This window comes from Heterodontus francisci, chromosome 20 (assembly GCF_036365525.1).
Source record: "Heterodontus francisci isolate sHetFra1 chromosome 20, sHetFra1.hap1, whole genome shotgun sequence".
NCBI classification, from domain to species: domain Eukaryota; kingdom Metazoa; phylum Chordata; class Chondrichthyes; order Heterodontiformes; family Heterodontidae; genus Heterodontus; species Heterodontus francisci.
This window is the reverse complement of record NC_090390.1, coordinates 38,651,697-38,668,467: the sequence shown is the minus strand read 5'-3', so window position 1 is coordinate 38,668,467 and position 16,771 is coordinate 38,651,697. Positions and strand designations below refer to the sequence as shown.

The 16,771-nt window shown below is 41.9% G+C and overlaps 1 protein-coding gene across 1 annotated transcript in view; it reads left to right on the top strand.

Moving 5' to 3' along the window:
• The first annotated feature begins 131 nt into the window (after positions 1-131).
• Positions 132-16,771, top strand: part of kif11 (kinesin family member 11) — a 46,135-nt gene continuing 29,495 nt past the window's right edge. Inside the window, exons 1-2 of the mRNA XM_068052628.1 lie at positions 132-460; positions 13,869-13,964. Of these exons, the coding sequence (XP_067908729.1) occupies positions 13,894-13,964 (71 nt within the window). The 5' untranslated portion in view covers positions 132-460; positions 13,869-13,893. The remainder of the gene's footprint in view (positions 461-13,868; positions 13,965-16,771) is intronic.

Below are 16,771 nucleotides of genomic sequence, written 5' to 3'. Positions count from 1 at the left end.
CCGGGTAAATATTCCCTCATCAACATGGCTGCTGGCGAGCCCAGCCCTTCGTCTCTGCGCCGCCGCAGTACCAACCCGCCCGACATGCCCCGCGGCTGAACCCGATACCGACCAACCGGCTAAAGTAAAAGCAAAAAGCTGCAGATGGTGGAAATCTAAAGACGTTCTGGAAATATTCAGCAGGTCTAGTAGCATCAGTGGCGAGTAAAGCTGAGGTCACGTTTTGGGTCAGTGATCCTTAATTCAGGACAGACCAATCGGAAACGAGAGCAAGGCACTGGCGTGGTCTGATTGGATAAAGCTTACGGAAGCGCAATTTTTGAATATGCGGCTGCTGGCAGGCTCGGGACGGTCGGTCGGTGGAGTTGGCTGTCGCTGATGGTCTGTGGCAATTTGGGCGGCTGGGAAATCATTTTTGGAGACTTTCAGCAAAAGATCTGTTAACTTTCTTTCCGTTTTGGTAAGATTAATTGTGGCTCGTGTCTAAAAACATTTGATACAGCGCCTCCTGGTCTGAAATGATTAATTGAGGTTCCATGTCCACGACTGTCTTTGGTGGTGTTTTCGAGTACTTGTTATTGAGCTTGTTCAAAGTCTGAAGTAAGGGTAGTGCTTGTTTCATAAGTTAAAAGGTGAATGTTTCCCCATACCTTTCACCACTATCATTTTTAATAAATTGACAATTGTAGCCAGGTCTCTTATTGAAGTTTGTATTTTTAAAAGGCTGAAGTCTCATTCTGGGGCGCATGTTCAATTTTGTCTCCTTTCTTCCACCCTCCCCCCCCCCCCCCCCCCCCCTTTCTTGGCCATAACCTTGGCTCCAAATATGATTTATTAGTGGTCTATAGTTTGTTCATAAACATCAGTTTGTGGCTGTATAAACAGATCAGCAACATTGGCAAATTTTCTGTAACTGGAATCCTAGAGGGATTTTAAATTTGCCAGTAACGTTTTTCTTTTCCCATGGCGATGTGCGTCCATTTTAAAAAGTTTGAAGCTCCTTTTATTGCGAAATGCTTAATGCCATGTTTTGATAACTTCCGGAGAAACGAATTTTTTACGTTGTGCCGTTTGCTACCTAAATATTTGCATAAGAAACCCAGAGAGTAGATACTTGTTTTCGGGACAGTTTTTTGGAGCAATACGTTGTGGAGTCAACTAGGAATAAAGCAAAAATAAAAACCAAGTGCTGGAAATATTCAACCGGTCAGGCAGCATCTGTGGAGAGAAGCAGAGCCAGAATTTATTTTCCGTCCATAATTGCCCTTGTCAAGATGGTGAGCTGTCACCTTGAACTGCTGCAGTCCATGTGGTGCAGGTATACCCACAGTTCTGTCAAGAAGGGAATTCCAGGTTTTTGACTGTGACAGTGAAGGAATGTCTATAGTTCCAAGACAGGATCTTGTGTGGCTTGGAGGGGAACTTGCAGGTGGTGTTCCCATGCATCTGTTGCCCTTGTCCTTCTAGGTGACAGAGGTTGCGGGTTTGTAAGGTGCTGTCGAAGGAGCCTTGGTGAGTTGCTGCAGTGCATCTTGTAGATGGTACACGCTGCTGCCACTGTGCATTGGTGGTGGAGGGAGTGAATGTTGGATGGGGTGCCAATCAAGTGGGCAGCTTTGGCTTGGATGGTGTTGAGCTTCTTCTGTTGTTGGAGATGCACCCATCCAGGCGAGTGGAGAGTATTCCATCACACTCCTGACTTGTGCCTTGGAGATGGTGGGCAGGCCTTGGAGAGTTAGGAGATGAGTGCTGCACATGAAATTGCCACATGATGCTGAGAGTTGTTTTTGATATTGGCGCCTGTTGTCAAGCTGCTGTAGCAACTGGTCGTCATGGTAGTGCATGCCAATCCACAGGATGTGTCGTCGCCATTTCCCTCTTTTGCATGCTAGTGACTCCCAAATGCAATAGTCAGTCAACATTTGGGGCCTTCATGTCACCCTTATAAGCATCCTTGAAGCAGAGCTTTGAGTGCCCTACTAGTTGTCTGTCCACAGCTACCTGCCCATACAGAAGGTCCTTGGGTAAGCGACTGTTCTCCATTCTGCGGTCAAGATTATGGTATTTTATATCCATTAATAGCAGATAGGTGCCTTTGAATTATATTGCTGAGGTTTTTCAATAGATAAAAATAATTGTCTGCATTAATGTGCAATTAATTCACCTCACAAAGGAAGCATATATAGAAGTAACAACTAAATGCCAAGAGGCTGAAAGGCTTTTGAAAAAATCATGTGAATTTATATAATGCCTTTCACGACTACCAATGAAGTACTTTTGAAGTGTAGCTACTGTTGGTCGGTGTAGGAAACGCAGCAATTTGTACACAGCAAGCTCCCACAAACAGCAATGTGATGATACCCAGCTAATCTTTTGCAGTGTTGCTTGAGGGATAAATATTGGCCTGGCAGTGCCATGGGATCTTTTTCATCTACCTAAGAGGGCAGACAGAGCCTCAATTTAGCATCTCATCTGCAAGACAACACCTCCAACAGTGCAGCATTCTCTCTGTACTGCACTGGAGTTTTAAGTCCTGAAGTGGTTCTTGAACCTACTTGGTAAATTATTGATGAATTGTTCCAGGATGTGTAGGGAAAAAAAGCTTTCTTTGATAATTGATGTTGCATGTTGTGGAGTTATTGTAGTTATACAGAAGTCCAGTGGGGCTTGATATGCTCCGAACATGTGAGCTTGAAAACACACAGGTGGCAATTGTTTTTTGTATGATCTTTTAACTTGCATTTTGTATTGCTAGAAACAACTTTTTAGGAAGTTAAGAGACTAGCTCAGACCAGACAGGTTCTTTGTAATAAAGACAGAACATGTTGGAAAATACTCAGTAGGTCAAGCAATATATGTTGAGAGAGGAACAGTTAATATTCGGGTTGATTATCTTTCATGAGAATTGGTCAGAATGTGAGTTGTTTAGGAAAGCACAATGGGAATTCTGAAGTGTGAATTGCTGGAGCCATCACATTCAATCATCGAGATTCTCACCACTGTCAGATTAGCTATCCATTTAGTATTGATGACAGAAATGAGCCTTCTGTCGCAGAGAGTTGATCTGGGAGGTGCAGTTGTCCTTTACTTTCAGCATGATGTCAAAGGGTAGTCAACATTCAATGTCTGCCTTGTATTCAGCAGCTGAAGAATTGTTTTTTTTTGATAAAAGTTGGGTCAGATTTGAAGCTACAGCAAATTAATGTCTGATATCTGTTTCGAGAGAAAACAAATAGCTCTTTGCTGTTTTATGTACTGGAGAGGGGACGGGAGTGAAGTGTATGATTCACTGTTTACCTGTTTTATTTAAATCATTTGTTGATTCAGAGCTTGAGCCTCAAAATGGTGAAAGAGACCACGATTACATGGCATTTACAAGAGAAAATATTGCTGGTGCTGGAAATCTGAAATAAAACAAAATGCCAGAAATATTCTGCAGGTCTGGTAGAATCTGTAGTAAAGAAAACAGTTAACGTTTCAAGTCTTCACCAGTTCTGATGAAAGGTCACAGACCTGAAATGTTAACTGTTTGTTTTTCTTTCCACAGATGCTGTCAGACCTGCTGACTATTTCCAGCATTTTACGTGGCACATAAGAATATAAGAAATAGGAGCAGGAGTAGACAATTCAGCCCATTGAGCCTCCTCTGCCATTCAATATGATCATGGCTGATCTGATTGTGGCCTTAACTCCACTTTCCTGCCTGTCCCCCATAACTCTTGACTCCCTTGTAAATCAAAAATCTGTCTAACTCAGCCTTGAATATATTCCAAGACCCAGCTTCCACTGCTGTCTGGGGAACAGAATTCCAATGATTAACGACCCTCAGAGAAGAAATTCCTCCTAGCCTAAAACCGAGACCCCTTATTTTGAAACTGTGTCCTAGTTCTAGATTTCCCCCACGAGGGGCAACATTCTGCAACATCTACCCTGTCAAACCCGCTCAGAATTTTATACTTTTCAATAAGATCACTTCTCATTCTTCTAAACTCGGTTGAGTATAGGCCCAACCTGTTCAACCTTTCCTGTTAAGACAATCCCTTCATCTCAGGAATCAGCCTAGTGAACCTTCTCTGATCTGCTTCCAATGCAAGTACATCTCTCTTTAAATGAGTTGTAGCAAGAATTCCTTACTTTTATACTCCATTCCCCTTGTAATAAATGTCAACATTCCATTGCCTTCCTAGTTACTTGCTGTACCTGCATGCTAACTTTTCGTGACTCGTGTGCAAGGACACCAAAATCCCTCTGTACCACAGCATTCTGCAGTCTCTCTCCGTTTTAAATAATCTACTTTTCTATTCCTCCTGCCAAAGTGGACAACCTCACATTTTCCCATTTTATTACTCCATCTGCCAAATTTTTGCCTGCTCACTGAACCTATTTATATCTCTCTTTTGCAGACACTTTGTCCTCCTCACAACTTGTTTTTCTACCTTTCTTTGTATCATCTACAAATTTGGCTACAGCATACACTGTCCCTTCATCTAAGTCATTAACAGAGATTGCAAACAGTTGAGGCCCCAGCACTGATCAGTGTAGCACACCACTAGTTACAGTTTGCCAACCTGAAAATGCCCCATTTATCCCGACTTTCTGTTTCCTGTTAGTTAGCTAATCCTCAACCCATGCTAATATATTTCCCCAACGCCATGAGCTCTTAACTTGTGCAGTAACCTTTTTATGTGGCATCTTATCGAATGCCTTTTGGAAATCCAAATACATTACATCTACTCATTCCCCTTTATCTACCCTGCTTGTTAAATCCTCAAAAATTCTAATAAATTTGTGAACCACCATTTCCCTTTCATAATGCAATCAGGTCGAGTCAAGATGGTTTTATGATTTTCTAAATGTCCTGCTACTACTTCCTTTAATAATGGATTCTAGCATTTTCCCAATGACAGATATTGGGCTAACTGGCCTATAGTTTCCTCCTTTTTGTTGCTTCCCCCTTCTCTTGAACAGAGGTGCTACATTTGCAGTTTTCAAATCTGCTGGGACCTTTCCAGAATCTAGGGAATTTTGCAAGATTGCAACCAACGCATCCACTATCTCTGCAGCCACTTCTTTTAAGACCCTAGGATGCAGGCCATCAGGTCCAGGGGACGTCCGCTTTAGTCCCATTAGTTTGCTTAGTACTTTTTCTCTAGTGATAGTGATTGCTCTCTCCCTTTTGACACTTGATTCTCTACTATCCTTGGAATACTTTTTGAGTCGTCTACTGTTAAGACGGATACAAAATACTTGGTCAAAGTCTGTAATTTCCTTGTTTTCCCATTATTAATTCCCCAGTCTCACCACCTAAGGGACCAATACTTGTTTTAGTTACACTCTTCCTTTTTTTTTATATATTTGTAGAAGCTTTTATGGTTTGTATTTATATTAGTTGTTACGATTGAGGCAGCAGCAATGCACTGTCAATTCAGTCCCATCACTTTGCAGCATATTAGTTTTCCCACCCAACCGGAAAACAGCCAAATTAAACACTCCAGTAAACCACCCCACCTCCACCCCAAGAATAAAACTGACCAAGCCAGGTATCTTTAGACAACAAATTAACTATTTATTAAAACTAAATCTTAAGCATAGGTTTATCTTCAGAATGTTTAAAGACCTTATAACTAATTCTTTCTCTCATTCAAAGATCAATGATTAACTTTTTAAAAAATGTTTTTTTTTAAATTAGCTGTTTCTTAAGAATAGATAAGTAACTGGGTTATATGTCTTTGTGGATTACGTTCCTGATGGGTGAGATTTGATGAGTCTTTTCTTGATAGGCATTCAAAGCACTTCGGCTGCAGCAGGTGTCCAAACAGTTCTTTCAACATAGTCTATGTTTGGATTTTAAAATTGGTAGATTTCAGTTGAAGCTTAACTGTGAATTCCAGAAAATACGACCGGTCAAGAGAGAGTCAATCTTGAAGCAAAGACTCCTTGGATTGGAAGTAAAAAAGGAATTTTGCTACTTCCAGCAATACTCTTCAAAAGGCAGTTTTTTCTCAAGCAACTAACACAGCCTGTGGCTCATGGTAGAATTTCTGCTGAGAGAATTCTCTTCTTTCAAGGCACACACGCTTTGCTGGTGTCTCTCAAAACTGGTTTTAGCTGAGGTTTTTTTTTTTTTACACCATTAGATTGAAACAACTGCGTTGTGCGGGTCACGTTGCCCGGATGGACAACAGTCACCTGCCCAAGTTTGTGTTGTATGGAGAGCTGACCACGGGTAAAAGGAACAGAGGGGCCCCATGCAAACTGTTCAAGGACTCCCTGAAGAAGTGCCTCTCTATGTGCCACATCAACCATCACCAGTGGGAAGCACAGGCCATAGATCGTGATGCCTGGAGATGCTACATCAGGAGGGCTACAGACGCCTTTGAGACTGAGCGAAGAACCAGCATGAAAGAGAAAAGGAGGAGAAGCATAAATCCAGTTTCCCCCAGCAGCAACTACACCTTCATTTGTACCCACCGTGGGAGAATCTGCCAGTCACGGATAGGCCTGACTAGCCACCAGCAGGCCTGCAACCAATGACTACAACCTTCCCAAAATCTTGTTCTGCGAAGAAATGCCAAGAGATTGAAACATTACACCATGTGACCACCTCACTCTCCTGCTGTTGCTGAGGTAGCAGGTGCAGCTGTGGCACACTGTTCAGAAATCTGAAACTTCTCTCTCGGTCTCTTAAAGGTACACTTTTTAAACAGGAGAACAAAATTGGTTCTGTGACAGTAGTTTACTCTCATACTCTAATTTCTCCCTTTTTTAGTCATCCTCTGATTTTCCCAATCTTCTAGCCTACCACGAATCTTTGTAGCATTGTACGCCTTTTTGTTCAATTTGATATCATCCTTAACTTCCTTAGTTAGCCACGGATGGTTCATCCTTCTCATAGAATACCATATACCTTTTATTGAGAGTTATGAAATGTCTCGTTAAATGTCTGCCACTGCTTATCCACCATCTTGCCTTTTAACTTATTTTCCCAGTCCACTTTAGCCAACTCTGTCTTCATACCCTTGTAATTGGTTTAGTTAAGTTTAAGACACTAGTTTCATCCCAAACTTCCATATTGTGATCACTCATTCCTAGAGGATCTTTTACTATTGGGTCAATTATTAATCCTGTCTCAATACACATTACCAGGTCTAAAATATCCTGCTCCCGGGTTGGTTCCAGAACACGTTCTATAATACTGTCCATAAGACACTTTTTATGAACTCATCCTTCAGGCTACCTTTCATAATATGATTTGTCCAATCTATATGAAGACTCAAATCACCCGCGATTATTGTGGTACCTTTCCTTCAAGCTCCGATTATTCTGTACGACTGACGTTGAGCTGACTGGCTGCTGGGTTTATCTGTCACTCACACCCTTGTTTGCAGAGAGCGAGAAGTAGTTGTCTTTACGCTGGGTTTACATTCGATATCCGATTTAACTCTCAGCAATGCAGATATCTAACTAAATAACCAACTGGTTTATTTAAAGCATATTAATATTAACAATGAACGGTCTTGCAGATTGTGGCACATGTCTTCGCAGCAGCCTCTGTTCTGAGAGACTGATGCAAAATGTCTCCCAGAAGCTTCCAAAAATCTCTCAATTCCACTTCTGCTCTCTAGCTCCACCCGGATGTTTAAGCAATCAAAGCTGATGAGTCAAACACTACCAGTGTTTTCTGGAACCACTCACATATATCTAAGGAGGGTTAAAAGATTGTGGTAGCCAGATCTTTGCTATCTCCACCCTTAATTCCCTCAGCAGTCTTGGATGCATCCCATGCAGACTGGGTGATTTTTCTACTTTTGAGTGCCAATGTTTTTAGTACCACCTCCAGCTATTTTTATCCTGTCCAATTTCTCTACTATGTCCTCCTTTACTGTGATTATAGGCAGCATCCTCTTTAGTGAAGACCAATGCAAAGTACTCATTTTGTACATCAACATTCCCTCTGTCTCTGCTAAGTTATGAAGAGAAAAAAAAACTTATGGACTCTTTAAGCTCACATATGAAGAGTGATCCCTCAGCTGAAGTACCAGAAGGTACCATGTGAATCAATGCCTTTGGGGGCGAATGAATAAAAGTTTCAGCAGTAGTTATTTCTGAAAACCAGGTCTAAGTAAGGAAACCTAGGATCCAGTTAATCAGAGGTTAATTGTTTGGTCAGGGAGCTTGAGACTGTTATGTGCTCATTTGGATCAGGTTGCAGCTCAGAAAAACCCAGCATCTTAACACTCTTATAACAAAAGTATGGCATTCAAAATATGATGTCTACACATGCTAGATGTATCTTTTTAATGTTTTAAACAACTGTTATCTTGCATACATTTGCACTTCCCATCTACAATCTTGTTTGGTCATCAAGTTTCCATTTCCAAATTCCAATGCTCACTCACTATATTAACTTGTCTCATTGTAATTAGAGCCTTCGGTGATATTTTAGCACCTAGGTTTAACGTCTCCAAGCTCTTGAGCATTTACATCAAAGGGCCTTCAAAGTCCGCTTTGCAAATTGCAATTGTTCTATTTTATAGGGTATAGAGGCACTGGAGAATGTGCAAAAAGGATTTACAAGGATGATACCAGAACCAAGAGGTTACAACAGACTGGGGCTGTTTTCCATAGAAAAGAGAAGACTGAAGGGTGACCTGATTGTGTATTTTTTAAGATTGATAGGGTTAGACATAGAGAAGATGTTTCCATTTGTGGGGGAGTCCAAAATTAGAGGATACAAATGCAAGATAGTTAGTAATCTATCCAGTAGGGAATTCAGGACAAATTTCTTTACTCTGTACTGTCATGAGTTTTTGTGTTATCTTAAGCAAAACAATGAGGTACGTGGATTCCAGTTCCTTGAAGATCTCTAGAAGGTTTATTAATAAGTAAACTAGTACATACAATACAGAACCAACTATATACAGAACCTTTGTCTAGGGTGTTGCTGTGCAGAGTGACGATGGCTTTGTCACACGACTACATCCGGGTACTTAGTTCATTAACATACTGAGTTCTTAAAGGGACATCATTCTTGGTGATCATACAATATCCCCTTTCTTTCCCAAGATATGTAAAAATGCATAACATTAGATAATATCTAAATTAGTTATACAGGGAAAGAGATTGTAAAATTTACAAGTATGAGGATAGGGATTGTGAAATGTACAAGTGGAGAAGCTTAGAATCCATATATCGTTTTGGTGCTTTGACAACTCTTCCAGATCTTGTTACGGTATAACCTTGTGGGAATATGGATATCACTTGGCTGTTTTTGGTTTGCAGACATGTTGTCAAGGTGATGTTCTGTCACTGTCAGTCATGCACCATTTTCATTCTCCCTTGTTTTTCAAGCAGTGTCTCCTGCATCTTGGAGAATTTGTGTCTCAGCTGTTTTTTCTGAAGTTTCTCCCTCTCTGCATTCAGTTTCTGTTGCTCTACCTTCAGCTTGCGAACATACTCTGTCGCTTTTCTCAGGAGGACTACTTTTGAGGCCTTATCGCTCTTGGAAAGTTCCGGCACCTCCTCTCAAAGCCAACAGACAATGTTTCAACTCATTCCTCCTCTGCTTCTTCTAATCCTCTACATCTGAAGGCCTAGGGCTTAAGCTCGAGGACTTGTTGGGGGAGGAGTACTTGGCCTCCTGGAGCTACTTGTCTGTCTGGCTTGTTTTGGTTCTGGCGGTTCTCTAGAGAGCAGATGTGAGGGCGCAGCATAGTTGTGCTGTTGTTGGATTTCCAGACTGCACTATTTGATGCTGGCGAGAGTCTGCAAGCTGGTTCCGGTCCTTTTTGGAGATTTGTCCCTTGGCAATGTTCCCCACTGCCTGCCTTTGCTTCTCAATGGTTACTCTTCTGAGTTACTGCAGCGTGAAGAAACACTACCTGTTGATAAAGCACTTTCACAATCTGCATTTGGATCTTCATTCTCTTGGTGTGGTGTCTCTGAGTAGGAGCTGATACTCTCCAAACCAGAGCCACTGAGATCCTGGAAGAACTGTGACTCAATCTGACATCAGGGGGCTGGACACGTGGAGTGCATCCTCTCTGTGCAGTATGGCATTGCCTTTGAAATCTCCCATGGCATCAAACCTGTCTGGGTACATTTGTTCTAAGTCCTGGACTGAGTCAATGCAGGTACCCTTGGTCTCTTCTGCAATGGGTATCTTGGTGATCTTGTGGATAGTTACAATGTTGAGGTCCTTGCATGCTGGTAGTCCTGCCACTGCTGGTCTGCTTGTGTCTACCAGGGAGGATATTTGTGGTTTCCATGCTGACTTGCCATAGTTGCATTGCATTGTTAGTATGTTGCTGCAAGGGATGGGTGACCCATTGTATGTAGATAACTTTGCATTTGTCAGTTGTATCATTGATTTCCAACAACTCCGGTACATATCCTTCAAGCTTCGGTTTGCTAGGATATTTGCACTAGTGTCTGTGTCAATCTTAGTCCTGAGTGTGTATTTACCAACTTTTTTTGGGCGCATGATAATAGTAGCAAAAGCTTCCAGTTGTTTGTGAATCTGACAATGCGTTGGTCAATGTTAAACGCCTGTTCGCCTTCTGGCTGAGAATCGCTCCATTCTGAGTCTTGACTCCGGTCTATCTCGCTGTGGACTTTGTGTATAGGCTTGCATTTATGCAGGTCTCTGGCGCTCTCCTTGCTGCTGTTGCCGTGCTGCTGCACTTGTCGTCTGTTAGTGTCCTATTGTGACTTCTGGCTGTGCCTTCGGAGCCAGATTTCTTGCATAGGCAGGCCCAGGTACTTCTGTACCGCCCACCTTGCACAGGTCTTGAAATGCAGGACAAACCACACTTACCATTCAGCTCACTTGCTTTTTGTGACCTGGTTACCATGCCAATACTGTGGACTACACCTATTGCTTGCAGATGCTGTTGTCCAGCTACAATGGCTTCGTATTTTCTGCCATCTAGCAGTGCATCAGTGCTCTGACCTTTTTCCTGAAGAGGTCTTATTGAAATGCTTCAATAGACGTTGAGACAGTTGCCAGCTCCATTATTAGCTCCAACAGATCAGTTTCTGAAAAATTGCATTCAGTGCCCTTGCTACGGCATCAACTGACGAATTGATCTATTGATTTCCTGTGGCTGTTGCCTGTAGGACATCAATTCCAGGTGATTAATTCTAAAATTCACGCTTGCCTGAAGCTGATTTTCTGGCACTTCCATATCTTTTGTGGGATCTTTCTGGTCTTCTTCAGCTCAGCCAGAGGTATTGATTCTGTATAACCCCTCATTTCCAACTACTACCAGTATTTTTACAGCCTGCTTCTCTAGTTCTGCAACCACTTGGTCTATGAAGCATAACTGCATTCTTTGTTTAAAAAGTCTGAACTTGGATAGAATATCAATAGTCTTCCGGTTCATGCTGGGAAATTTGATATCGATTTTTCTGTTCTTTTGCTTTCTGCTCTATTTAACTTTGTTCAGCACTGTACTTATTACTTTTCTATTCGTGGCTTAAAACTTGTTCTATTAACTCTGCACTGTTTCCCCCTTTAAGAAATTCTTTTCTTCAGGCTAGCTGCTTTTGACCGTCTAATAGATGCTCCTATGGAGCTTTTCTCCGTCTTCTAAGATAAGTAGCTTTCTATCGCTCTTTTCAGGTGCTAGTTTTCAAGTTTCTTTGCTGTTTTATCTGTGGTCTTCAAGCTTGTATCTTGTCTTTTCACTATCACTGCCACCATGTCGTGAGTCTTATCTTAAGTAACAGTGAGGTACGTGGATTCCAGTTTCTTGAAGATCTCTGGAAGGTTTATTAACCGCTAAACTAGTACATAAGGTACAGAGCAAACTATAAACAGAATCTTTGTCTAGGGTGTGGCTGTGCAGAGTAACTATGGCTTCAAGTCTCATGACTACATTCTGGTACTTAACACATTAGCATACTGAGTTCCTAAAGGGACATGACTCTGCTGTCAACCCATTTTGTAGAACAGGGCCCTCTAGAGGCGAGACTAAAGAACAACTAAGCTGGTCAACTCAGTTCATCAATGAACCTGTGGTCACTTCTGTGCTCACTGAACTTCCCCTTGGAGCAGTAAATATTTAAACCACCTTCAGGTGGTGGTTTTCTATACAGTTGCAGCAAGATGTGGAGTTTTTTGATTCAGTTTAAGTTACTGAATAAAAATCATGAACCATTGAAATTCTTTGTCAGGATACCTTTGCATCAATTCATACTTTTCATACTTTTTCATGTACATGTATCTCTGATTTTGGTGTAGAATAGGCTACTGGCTTTTTTTTGGGTCCAGAATCTGGCACGATCTCTATCCCAAGGATGCTGGATTTTGGATATTGAGTCTGTAGTTAGAATGGTTACAGCACAGAAGGAGGCCATTCAGCCCATCGTGTCGATGCCAGCTCTCTGCGAGAGCAACTCAACTCATCCCACTTTCCTGCCTTTTCCTCATAGCCCGACAATTTTTTTTTTCCTTCAGATAATTATCGAGTACCCTTTGAAAGCCTCAATTGCACCTGTCCCCACCATACTTTCAGGCAGTGCATCCAGATTCTAACACTTGCTGCATTTTTTTTTTTTCAATCCTGTTCGTCTTTTGCCATTCACATTAAATAGACGGGTATGCTGATAGGGTAGGAGGTGGTTCATATGAAGCATAAATAACAGCATACACCAGTTGGGCTGAATGGCCTATTTCTGTGCTGTAGACTCTGACCTGTTCCTGCCCTGTTAATTCTATGAAAACAAAATCACAGTATATAACTAAGGTCAGAATGTGTACTTTTATAATGGGGACTAAATTTAATCTGCATGCCCCAGTGCAATTATTCCCTTTTTTGTTGGAGAGACAACAGTTGGTCTTGACTCTCTGCAGGATCTTGGAAGTCTGATGTGTGCATAAGTCTGTAATGACGATGCAGATGGCAAGTTGAGGCCAAATCCTGGATCTTGTTCTTGATGTCTTGTGTATCATGAAAGCTCGGAGAGCATATGTGCCTGCTGTTAGACCAGCTGAAGGGCATCACTAGTCTTTCTACAGTGAGACACCTGCTACACATGGACACATTCCCTGAATGTCTCAGTCAGCCTTTCAGTCTATTTATTTCGCCGATAATCCTAATTACTGCAAACTGTGATCAGTGAACTTCAGTATTTCCAAAGCCTTTGTTCAAATCAATGAACAAGGTAATGAGCAACAGTTCTAATATGGATGCCTGTGGGGTTCCACTAGTGCAGATCTTTCGCCATTAATGACAGCCCTCTCTCAACACAATAATGCCAGATTTCTAAATGTCCCTCTGTTTTGTTGCTACTTACCCCTATGTTTGTAGGAACAGCAGGAGGCCATTCAGCCCCTGGAGCCTACTGAAACATTCAGTTAGATTATGACTGATCACCCCACCTTTGATCCATACCCCTTGATGCTCTTATCTAACAAAATAATCGATCACTGCCCTGAAAGCTCCAATTGTCCCAGAATTTATAGTCTTTGAGAGGAAATTTCAGATATCTACAGCCATTTGTGTGGTGAAAATGCTTCCTAATTTCCTTCCTAAATAGCCTAGCTTTAATTTTAAGGATATGTCCATTCATTCTTGATTTTTTTTTCCTCCACCAGATGAAATAGTTTATCTACCCTATTGAATCCTTTTTAACATTTTAAACACCTTTTGTGAGGTAAGGTGGGGGGGGGGTGGGAGAAGAGAGAATAAGAGAATTGTACAGGAAGTGCTCTGCCATCTACAGATCGGAAAAATACTGAGTAATTTGCAGTAGCAATCTTTGCATGTGGAAAACTCGCCTGTAGTTGGGAATAGCCCAGATTTGTACCATAGACAAGCCATGTGAAACTTGAGAATTTGCTAATATGAATTTCTCTCATGCAGGTCCTCTTGTAAACCAAAACTAAAAATGTCATTCCAAAGCTCTTTCAATAAAAAAGAAGAAAAGGGCAAGAATATTCAAGTGGTTATACGATGCAGGTAAGGAAACAATCCTCTTTTGTTACTAACTTTTTGTTTGACTCCAGTTTGTAAAGCAAACACATTGTGAAATGTGTATTTTTCCCCTATTGCTGTTAATAGCCTTAAGTAATTTGGGGGGGCAGTGGGGTGGAAGTAGAACAATGGTGGCGTTGATTTTTGCCAGCCATAAGTTTATGTAACTATTTTTTTAAATGGCTTCAAGTAGAAAAAAATCATATTGGAAAGTCCCAAGAAAGATGTTTTATAGGTTTTGCTGCTGGTAAAGCAAAATTTTGGCACAGCCATATAAACCAGAAAGTCTCAGATTTGACTCCGATCTATACTGAATTGGCCTTAATTCGGGTCGGACAACAGTAGAGGCTACAATTGGGCTCCGCACTCCTGGACTATGGACTTCACCAGGATTTCTGCTCTGGACTGCGATCCAGTGAGCCTTGCAGAGTATATGTATGTCCATATTGGATGAGAACTTGAACATGCTCAGCTGTGATGCCCCCATTGTGAATAGTCGACAATACTTTCTATCTGGGCTCAACTATGAAGAATGGGCACTTGTTTCAGGCACCAAGAGTGGCCAGAGTCTCTGGAACCATACTGCAGCGTGAGTCAGTGATAGACATCTTTTTGTTGGAATGCTGATGGTAACACATGTTAAAATGAATGAAAATCTAGGCCAATGTCCCTCTGGGAGAGGGAAGAAAAATTTCTGGCGGAACGGAGACGGTAAACCTCATTTGAGTACTTGAACTGTTCCCTACTTCCCACCTGTTAGCATCCAAGACTGAATTTCTTTTTGCTTGTGGTGTCATGTGGTTTGCAGTTCATATGTAGGGCTGAATTTTACCAGCCCCTCGACAGTGCAGGGGCCGATTTAAAAAATCTGTAGGGAGAGTCCTGCCTCAACCAGTGACGTCGAGAAGGGCTGGCCACATATTGCCGATGGCGGGGGGACCTTGGCGAGGCCCTCTGCTGCCTGGCGTGGGTCTCTCATCTCATGTAAATATATTTACCTGCAAGCGACGGCTGTCCCACATCAATTTTACGGCCTCTGTTCAGCCTTCGTGCGTCTTTGGAACTCCGTGGGGAGGGGAGAGGAATAAAATTTTTAGGGGTGGAGGAGTGGGGCAAATAATTTTGATTGGATGTGGGGATGGTAGGGAGGGGTTGAAAGGCAAAAGGTTGAAGGTTGGTGGTGGGGGTGGGAAGGTTCAGGTGTTTGAAAAAGCCAATTGTTCATTTTGGGCAATGAAATGACCGTGGCGGGGTGGGGGGAGAGAAAGGGCCTCCATCACTAGCTTTTATTTAATAAAATGTTCCCGTGATCCACTGTCATGCCAGCCCCCACCTGCCAAGAATGAGGCGCACATTATTTCGCCATGTTAACAATAAAACTTAAAATTGCTGCTGGGAAGAAAAGAGGGCCTGTCACAGGGAACTGCCAGACCCTTTGCCGGCAAGACCTTTTTTGCATACAAGCAGACAGTGTTGGAACAAAGGACCCAGTCCCTGCTTCCCCAATACACAAGACCTGGTCAGACAAGTTTAGTCACGTGACTAACTGACAGTTGGAGTTTCTTGAATTTGAACTTGCCACAGAGTTTGAAAAAAAACTCAAAGCTGTTTGCTCCTGGACTGAAAAGACATCTCTCCTATCTGCTCTCATCTCGCTCTCACCAGCTTCGGAAACCATTGAAGACGCACATGAACCCCAAGAGGGAAAAGTCTGCTACAGTAAACAAGGTTTAAGAAGAATACTGGGCCCCAATGAAAAGCAAGACTACTTACAAAATGACTACAGTGAACTTGAAGCACAATGATAGGAAACTCTTCTGATATTGCCTCAAGCCTTTTATTTTTTTCTTCTGCTAGCGTGGGGCGCGGTGTGTAGGTGTTAACCGCATTAGAGTTTAAATTTAATAAAATTTCATTTTTCTTCTTTAAACCAAGCCTGTTTATGCTCATTTCTTTGCCTTATAATTGGAAAGTGGTGAACAAGGATTCACCAAAGGAGGAGCTCAAAACAATATGTTTAAAAACATAAATCCTGTTACAATAAGACCAGGTGAAGGCTAAAAGGGACCCCTAGACACTTTTTTAAAAAAATTAATTCTACAGTCTTAAAGCCCTTTAAAAATGGCACCTGCACAGTGGCACTGGATGCCCTCACCTAGGGACGCATAGGCCACTCCCACTACGTCATCGGGGGTGGCTGCTCTGCCCCATCTATTTAAATGAGCCCCCGCGCATAATATCACTGGCTCCTCGGCGGCCCTTCCGTGTCAAGGCTGCGGAATTGAAAGCGCGCCAACGTGGAGGGTGGTGTGCGATTTTTAAAATTCAGCCCCTATCGTGGGAAATTTTTGTTTGAGTTGTACAGTGAATATTGCTACAGAACCGCATATAAAGTTTAAATCCACATTTCTATTCACTTGTATAAATCTCTAGTTGCTGATGTTGGGAACTTGGGATTGTGAGACTTTTCCACAAGTAAAACAAATGTTAAAACCAGGTCCTTTACAAACTTCTCGGCCCTCAAAATTCAAACAAACAGTAAAGAAATGTAATAAACTCAAGTAGGACAAAGTCGCCTGCAGTCAGAGTCGGGTTTTCAGAGCTCATGGGGCACAGTTTGGACAATTGCTTAAATGTACCTGGTTTGTAACCCACCTTTTTAATTTTGTCAGACAATTTGTATATTTTTTTTTTTGCACTAGTTCTAGGATGAACTATGTAAAATTCTTAATTTCACCTGACTGAAAATCTGGTTACCATTTAATATTGTATATAATGTGACCTACACACAC